This window comes from Rhodamnia argentea, chromosome 3 (assembly GCF_020921035.1).
Source record: "Rhodamnia argentea isolate NSW1041297 chromosome 3, ASM2092103v1, whole genome shotgun sequence".
Lineage (NCBI taxonomy): Eukaryota > Viridiplantae > Streptophyta > Magnoliopsida > Myrtales > Myrtaceae > Rhodamnia > Rhodamnia argentea.
The window spans coordinates 2,683,502-2,691,830 of record NC_063152.1 but is presented as its reverse complement, the minus strand read 5'-3'; the positions used below and the strand labels follow the sequence as shown (position 1 = coordinate 2,691,830).

The window sequence follows — 8,329 nt, the reverse complement described above, 5'->3', positions numbered from 1 at the left end:
CTAAAGGCTAAGAGCTAGTTGAAAATATAAGTGTTTTGTGTTTGTTGTGTGTGTGTGTGTCTTGCTACTACGGGGTATTTATAGGCAGACTCTTTGGTAACCGTCAAGCGGTTTCTTCCTTTGGTCCCACGCTTTATCCTTTTCCATAAGCCACGTGGATGATTCTTTTGATGGTTTCCTGGTCTTCGCGCTTTTTCTTTTTACCTCGTGGGGATTACCGCTAATCTTTCGGTAGCTGCTCCGATCATGGCTCTTCTCCGCACACTTTTCTTGTTCTGGAAGGAAATTGCGCCAAAATTTACCCCGACACGTGGCACCTTTTGATTGGCACATACCTTGCCTCAGTGTGCTTTCCCGTAGCTGATTGTTGCCCCCTCTCATGCTTATCACGAGCCTTCTTAGATTATTTTTAGGTATCAACAGCTCTAAATTAGCGGCTATCCATCCATCATTTGGTAATATGACGAAGTTGGTATATTTGAACTTGAAGGGATGCAATTGCCTCGGTGAATTGCCAGATTTGGGTCTCACGGCAGCTTGGAAGAGCTGGTGATCGATGGAACTTCCATTACTCGGATTGATTTCCAAGAACGTTCCATGGGGAAGCTCCAAATTCTCGGTGCTCTCGATTGTAAAAGACCGACTCGAAATATCAGATTCGATCTCACAAAGCTCACTCTAGACGTCTATGCACCGGTTCATAAATCATTTCGTGTGTGCAAATCTCGCGATCTCAATTCTCATATTCATTAATTCCACGTACAAGACACTTTCGTTGTCATCCTATTGTTGCTTAAGCTTGTATACGTTATGATGGTGATGGAATTTTTTTTTTTATGGTCACAATTTTCATTATAAATAGAATAATACTCGAGAGGTACATAGAATGATTTCAAACCTCGTAAATCCTAAATAATTGCAAAACAAAACAAATACTATAAAACATATAACAAAGCAAATTCCGCAGTTAAAAACACACTTTCATCCCCTTAAAAATATATCCGTCACCGTAAATAGTCGGTGGCCAATCACCGATTCAAGTGATGAGCATATGTGGAGATCTCCCATGCTAATTGCAATGGCTTGCGTTAAGTGTACATGTATTTGATCCGTGTTCTTTCCACTGATAGTGCTGGATTCACTAGTGCACTATATTGTTCTTTTTCTCATAAATAGTTTCGTCATTTAGAAGAGAGAAAAAGAAAGAAGAAAAAAAGACGTCAACTGAAATAGGAAGAGGGAAAAAAAAATGTCCAACAGAAAGAAGCAACCAAACGAGAAGATTATCAAGCGCCACTGCCACCGACCAGTCAACAGTCGATTGGCTCACCAAAAACCAAGCCGAGTCTGCTCTATAAATGCGAGGATGGTCTGTCCAAAGTACGTGCACTTACGTAGCGATCGAGCTCCTTCGTAAGATTCTCCAAAATCTGTTACCAGTCATTCCTCATCTATGTCTAGACGACCACCTCCCGAAGTTTTCCTGAGTTTCAGAGGGCCGGACACACGCAGGCACTTTGTGAAATTCCTGCTACATATGTTGACTAGAGCTGGCATCGACGTCTTTATAGACGACAAAGACCTGCCGAAAGGCAAAATTATCAACAATGAGCTGATCGCTGCGATCAGCGGGTCCAGGATATCAATAGCCGTCATCTCTGAGGACTACGCGTCCAGCAAGAGCTGCCTTATGGAATTGAAGCACATGTTCGAGTGCAAGGATAGCGGGAGTGACCTCAGCATCATCCCCATCTTCTACTACGTCGACCCGTCGGATGTACGCCACTGCAAGGGCACTTTCAAGAGGTCCTTGCGTGGGCACAATTCCGGCGTCAATGCCACGGTCATTCGTTCATGGAAGTCTGCTCTAGGTCGAATCGGAAAAAAGAAAGGATACCATCTCCATGAAAATAATGAAGGGTAATTTCCATGGCACGCTTTTGTCTGAAATTACTTTTCTCATGTATCTTGCCTACTTTTGCGTTGAGATTAACTTAGCCTGAATCCTATCCAAGTATATCACGCACTCTATGCTTTCTTTCGCTGTGAATCCTCCTCTTCCCTGTCCTTTTTATTCCATTTACATTTGGCAGGGATCATTTCAATCTCATGAAGGAAATAGTCCGTGAAGTTCAGCAGAGGCTGAACAAGGAGGACGTAAAAGTGCCAGAACAACTCGTCGGAGTCGATCCTCATGTGCGACACATAATGGAGAAGCTGGACATTGACTACCACGATGGGCAAGCAATCAAAATGGGGGACACAAGTAAAAAGGTGTTAGGAATATATGGCATCGCCGGGGTCGGTAAGACTGTCCTGGCGAAATATGTTTATAGTCATCTTTGTTATCTGTATGTTGTTCGTAGCTTTGCTGGGAAGATCCAAGCCGAGATTGAACATCACGACACCCTATATGTGCAAAACAAACTAATTTCCGACCTCAGTGATGGAAATGCCCAACCGTTTAAGAGTTCTGAGAATGCTCTGAAGTTTATCAAGAAAAATTTTAAAAAATCGAAGATCCTCCTTCTCCTTGACGATGTGAAAGATCATGAACAGCTCAGCGAATTAGTCGGAAAGCTCGATTGGCTTGGTCCGGGGAGCAGGGTCATCGTGACATCCCAAAGAAATGATGTCCTTAAGAACGTAGATGGTGCGGAAACTTTTGTCCTCAGACTGATGGGAAAAGATGAAGCTCTGACGTTGTTCTGTAGGCATGCTTTTGGAGCGGACTCTCCCAGAAGAAAATTCAAGACACTGTCAAGAAAAATTGTTACTGCTACTGGCAGGCTTCCTTTAGCGCTCCAGGTGGTAGGATCATCTCTTTGCCTTGAAGACTCAGTGGAAGTGTGGAAGGAAACGTTGGCTGCGTTGAAAGCAGCTCCTCATAAGAGCGTCCAAGCTGCCTTGGAGAAGAGCTATACCAACCTAGATGAGAATGAACAGCAGATATTTCTTGATATAGCGTGCTTCTTTGTCGGAAAGGACAATAGAATCCCCTATTACATGTGGGCTGACTGTAAATACTCTCCTTCTAAATCGATTCTAGCTCTCAATGCGGGGTCTTTGGTAGAAATTGGAGAGGATAACAAACTACGCATGCATGAAATACTGAAGAATTTTGGCCGGGAAATGGTCAAGAAAGAAAGCAGAAAGGAGCCTTGCAAGCGCAGCAGGCTGTACGACCACGAAGAAGCACTGCATGTGCTGAAAAAAAGGAAGGTAGCTTCTGCGATCGCTAGGGGATATCTTTTCTTCTATAGATGCCAGCTGATACTGTTATTGGTCCCTTTCGTTCCATTTTTGTAAGTTAATTTTGTTTTGCTTGATTGACAGGGTACTGGGGAAGTTGAAGCCCTCGGGCTCGAATTTGGTGATGGATCCGAAAAGCATCCCAGTTTTGATTGTGATCAATTTGACGGTTTTGAGAACTTGAGGTTCCTCAAGCTGGATCAGGCTGATATTCAGGGAAACTTTGAGGATCGTCTTTCCAGCTTACGGTGGCTTGATTGGCAAGGGTGCACTAAGAGTATTAACGTTGAAAGGCTAAATCTGAAGTTGCAAAAGTTGGTGATTCTTGATTTGTCGGGGAGCCAGGTCCACAAAGACTGGAGCGGTTGGAAGCTGCTTGAGAAGGTGTGGAATGAATTTACTAGCTTCATACATTTGTTCTTTCGATGAAGTGAATTTCTTAGGGACTAAATATTTACTATCGTATCCTATTTTGTCTTGCAGGCTAGGAAATTGAAAGTTTTGAAACTAACTGGTTGTGTCCAATTGACTGCCACTCCAGAATTTCCTGCTTCAATGGAGCTGGAAAGACTAATTCTGGAAGATTGCTCTAATTTGTCATCTATCCATCCATCATTTGGTAATCTGGAGAAGTTGGTTTCTTTGAATATGAAGCAGTGCAGTCGCCTCTACAAGTTGCCAGATTTAGGTCCCATGAAACGCTTGAAAGAGCTGGTGATCGATGGAACCGCCATCACTCGAATTGATTTCCAACAAGATTCCATGGGGGAGCTCCAAATTCTCGGTGCTCGTGACTGTAAAAACCTGACTGAAATATCCGATTCGATCACGCGCTTGAAGTCTCTCACAAAGCTCACTCTAGACGGCAGTAATATCGCTACCCTCCGGGGGTCCATTGGATCGCTGGAACAACCGAAAACACTGTCTCTGAAGAACTGCAAGAAGCTAACCGACCTTCCGGATGGAATAGGGAAGCTCAGGTCACTACAAGTCCTGGATTTATCGGACACCACGATCAATAAGTTACCAACGTCAGTCAAGGATTTGAAAGCTATGAAAGTGCTTCGGATGGGGCGTACTTACATAAGGGAGTTCCCTAAAGCTATACTGAATCTGGAGAGGCTGGAAGAGATAGATTTCTCCTTGTGCCGGTGTTTAGAAGGCAAGATCCCCGATGAGATTCGTGGATTGAAATCCTTGGTAGTCCTGAACCTGTCCCTCACTCAGGTTCGCGGCCTACCTGAATGTCTATGCCTCCTTTCTCGTCTCCAGAAGCTCGACATCTCCAAATGCGGCGATCTTCCGAGCCTGCCCAAGTTGCCCCCTAGTTTGAATATTGTTCGGTCGCACACGGATCCGCCGTTGCTTGCTCAGAAGATGATCTAATCTAGATTGAGACAGATTCCTAGGAGAATCGGTTGATTTTCTTGTTTTGTCATTTGTATTTGGCTCAATTGCTGGATATTCAAATTGGGAGAGAGGTCTAATAAGAGGGTCTTAGTCTTATGATCTGGTTTTGTCATTTGTATTTGGCTCAATCGCAGCATGAGAACAGTTCAAAGTCTTTGTACGATTTCCCGTGTTCATGAGGCATTGCAGAAGCATTCACCTGCGTTGCAATATTCCCATTCTAACGCAGCGCAAAAAGAAAGTGATACACCTTGGATCACCCTAATTATATTGATCGTCTTTTATTTCGAGGATAAACTCATTACGAAAAAGAAAACTATCTAGATTCTAAAATCATAAAAATCGAATAAATAAGTGAAGATTACATCAACTTATACGATTTTAAATCTACCAAATGACATATGAAAATCAAATCCTGATAATTCTCCCTCTTTTGACCGGAAATTAGGCAATTTAACAGCCACGGTCGAGTATTTTCCCCAGTAAAGGGTTGTTGATGTGGGGAAAATCAATATTTGATTTTCATATTTTATTGGATAGTTATATTACTTGGTAAACTAATTTTGTAAACCGGACTAGTAGCGTAGACATAGGATTTCTCATTCCAAAATATCAAGCCCATAAGAGATAATAACATTTATTTCGTTTGTTTCGTGAAAAATAAATAATTTAAAAAGTATTTTTTTTAACCGATTGCTTATATCGGTTGAAATACTTAAGTTAACGAAAAATATTTTATTATCGATTACAATTTATCTCTATTATCGCTAGCTATAAATATATTCTGCGTTTGTTCAATCTTATATGCGATACAAATGATCATTTTTTAGAAAAATGCTTTTTAAATTATTTATTTTTCATGAAATAAATGGAGCTCAGATCTGTCTAAGCCCGGCAATAAGTGGTTTAGGCGGGTTCGAGTTCGGTTTGTGACGCCCGGGAAATTCAAAGTTGTAAATTTGCCCGAATTCAATAAGAAAGAAGAGAATTGAATTTTAGTCGGTGCAAATTTTTGGATTGCAAGGACGTAAGCGACAAATTTGGACGAGTCCCGAAATGTCGTTCGGTCTCGATTGGGTTTCGAAACCGTGGTCGCCGCGACTTAGGATTTTTAATCCTCGCGCCTAAATTTTTCCGGACCGAACCTAGTCCGTGAAATTCTAAATTTTATTCCCAATCGGTTGAGCTAAATGTCCAACCAGTCCTATATTATCTGATATTCGAATTATCCTTCATATATTTATACACAAAGAGTCAAAAACATTTAATGGTGATAGGACATCAGTCCCATCACCACTCACCCACCCATCAGCCCTCTCTCACGTCACTCTCTCTTTCCTCACCCTCTCTCTCTCTCTCTCTCTTTTCCCTTTTTCCTCTCCTTCTGCCTTGATCAGAGCCTACCACGTGGTCCCCCTCCCTCTCTCTTCTTCTTCTTCTTTCTTCTTCTTCTTCTTCTCTTCTCTGGTTTGCGACACCGCCCCCTCCACCCGAAGCCAAGCCACCATCGCACCGCTTCGTCACCGTCGCGCCACCCTTCGCCTGGCCGCCGCTCGACTCGTGGCCGAGCTACCCCACGGACGAGCCATCTTCCGACTTCGACGCCCAGCTCCGCGAAGCCCGAGCTTCCTTCGCCGCGAACCGCCGAGCCACTCCGTCAGCCTCGCGACCCACCTACGTCCCGGAGCCGAGCCCGAGCCGAACCCCCATGACCCGAGATCTCAGCCCGTGCCGCCCGAGCTCAGCCCCGACGTCCTCTCTCTCTCTCTCTTCCGCCCGAGCTCCAGCCGCCGTGAGCCAGCCGCCACCCGAGCCGCCGTCGTTGCCCCGCAGCCGCAACCTCCAACTCAGCCAGCCGGAATCGCAGCCCCGGCGTCGACCCGTGAGCGTGCAGTCCAGATTTTCCGTTCGGGTGAACAGTACCGGGGGTGAACAGTGTCGGTGAACAGTACTTGGTGAGTAGTATCAATGAACAGTGTTCGGTGAACAGTGTTCGGTGAACAGTGCTCGTGAACAGTACCGGCGCGAATAGTGCCGCGCCTGCCGTGAACAGTAATTCCGGCGGTGAATAGTATTTTTCAATACCGGTCTCAAAGTTCGTGCCGAGGAATTTTCAAGAGTCGTCGATAATCGCCGTGGGCCGGGCCGAGTTCGCGTCGCCGTCGCTCGAGTTGAGACTGCCCGAGTTAGTTAAAATTGTGAGTTAGCCCCTAACTCTTGGTTAGGACGCTAATTGCGTTCGGATTAGATTAATTAGATTATTAGGTATTTAGGTAGCTCGATTAGGGCCGGTATAGGTTAGAAACTTGGTTTAGGTTCAATGGCTCTAATTGGTTAAGTTAGTCTAATTAGTTAGGATTTTATGCCTAATTAGATTTGATTGATTGATTGATCCGATTGTTTGAATTGTTTGATCGCGAGCGAGCGATGGGTTAGAGACGAGTGCGCAATTGGAATTGAAATTGGGATTAATAATTGATTGGCTGCAATTGATTAATTGAATTATTGAATTATTGGCCGTGAGTGCCGGTTTGGGTGTTGATTACCGTGGGGGTCCGATTGGAGGTTAATCGCCCCAAATTGCTTGGTCTGTGAGTCAATTTAAATTTTGCATTCATGTGACCACGTATGAGCTAAAATTGCATGTTTTTGCACGAAAACGGCCTTGGGGCCAAGTATTTGAACATGCGAGTGTGAGCATTCGACCTAAATCCAAGAAAAGAACCGATCGGTTGTCGAAGTACACGAGTGGTCACATAATGAGATAATTCCGACGATCATTGTCTTCTGGTCGTTCGGTCCTGGCAATCATTGTCTTCGGTTCTTTGGATGCGCGTCGATCATTGTCTTACGGTTGTACGTTTGCTGGTCGCAGCTTGTGAAGGGCCGAAGCCTTTTTAGGATTCCTGTTAGCTCCGTGTCGTGTCGACAATCATTGTCTTACGGTTGGTCGAGCGGAGTCACATGGACTATCAGACACCGTCACTGGAAGTAAGGGACGATGCCTGGTCCTGTCAAGAGAGCACCAACCGACTAGTGTGCTGGACCTACGGGTCGGATCCGATAATAAATTGACTACGTGTGGTGTTCTGTGCATGCAAGTGCTGTGATGCTTTGCGGTGGTGAATTGATTTGGTTGATTGACTGTTGAGTCGAGTCCGCATTGCATTACGTGTGGCTTGGAGGGTAAGTTGCATGTGATTGAAATATCCGTTGCGTGCCGATGTGATTGCTTTTGAGGGTGTTCGAGCGAATCAACGTCCTAACCGGGCTTAGGCGTTGGCTCACCGAGATTAATTTCTCACCCCGTCGTGGTTAACAATTTTCAAGCGGTGATGGACCCCGCGGACGTTGAAGTTGGAGGATTATGGTAGGATTTTTGGAAGTAGACGAAGAATTAACCTTATCCGACCTTGTATCTTTTTGAGGTCTTAGTGAGCCACCCCGAAGAATGGGGTTGTGTATATTTACCGTAGCTCAAGAGGGTTAAGATTCATCTGCTTTGATTGTTTAATGAAATTGTCTTTTCTTGAATTGACTGTGTTGATTTTCCCGCTATACTATCCTCGCCGATATTGTTGTCCGGGAGATTTGCACGTTCCACATGCGCCGTAAATTCATAGGTCGATAGCCTACTTGGGACGCTATCATTCATGACTTGAGGCGA

General features: G+C 44.5%; 2 protein-coding genes across 3 annotated transcripts in view; both read left to right on the top strand.

Annotated features, from left to right (window-relative positions):
* Positions 1 to 1,453: 1,453 nt before the first annotated feature.
* Positions 1,454 to 1,924, top strand: LOC115752421 (disease resistance protein L6-like). The gene has a single exon (XM_030690596.2). The coding sequence runs from the start codon at positions 1,454 to 1,456 to the stop codon at positions 1,922 to 1,924; it is 471 nt and encodes a 156-aa protein (XP_030546456.1).
* LOC115733217 (disease resistance protein RPV1-like) overlaps positions 1,892 to 8,329 on the top strand; it is a 72,788-nt gene continuing 66,350 nt past the window's right edge. The window contains exons 1-2 of one of the 2 annotated variants that reach the window (XM_030690594.2): positions 1,892 to 3,222; positions 3,337 to 3,636. In XM_030690594.2, the coding sequence (XP_030546454.1) occupies positions 2,110 to 3,222; positions 3,337 to 3,636 (1,413 nt within the window). In that variant the 5' untranslated portion in view covers positions 1,892 to 2,109. The remainder of the gene's footprint in view (positions 3,223 to 3,336; positions 3,637 to 8,329) is intronic. The other variant, XM_048276410.1, reaches the window with a different exon arrangement.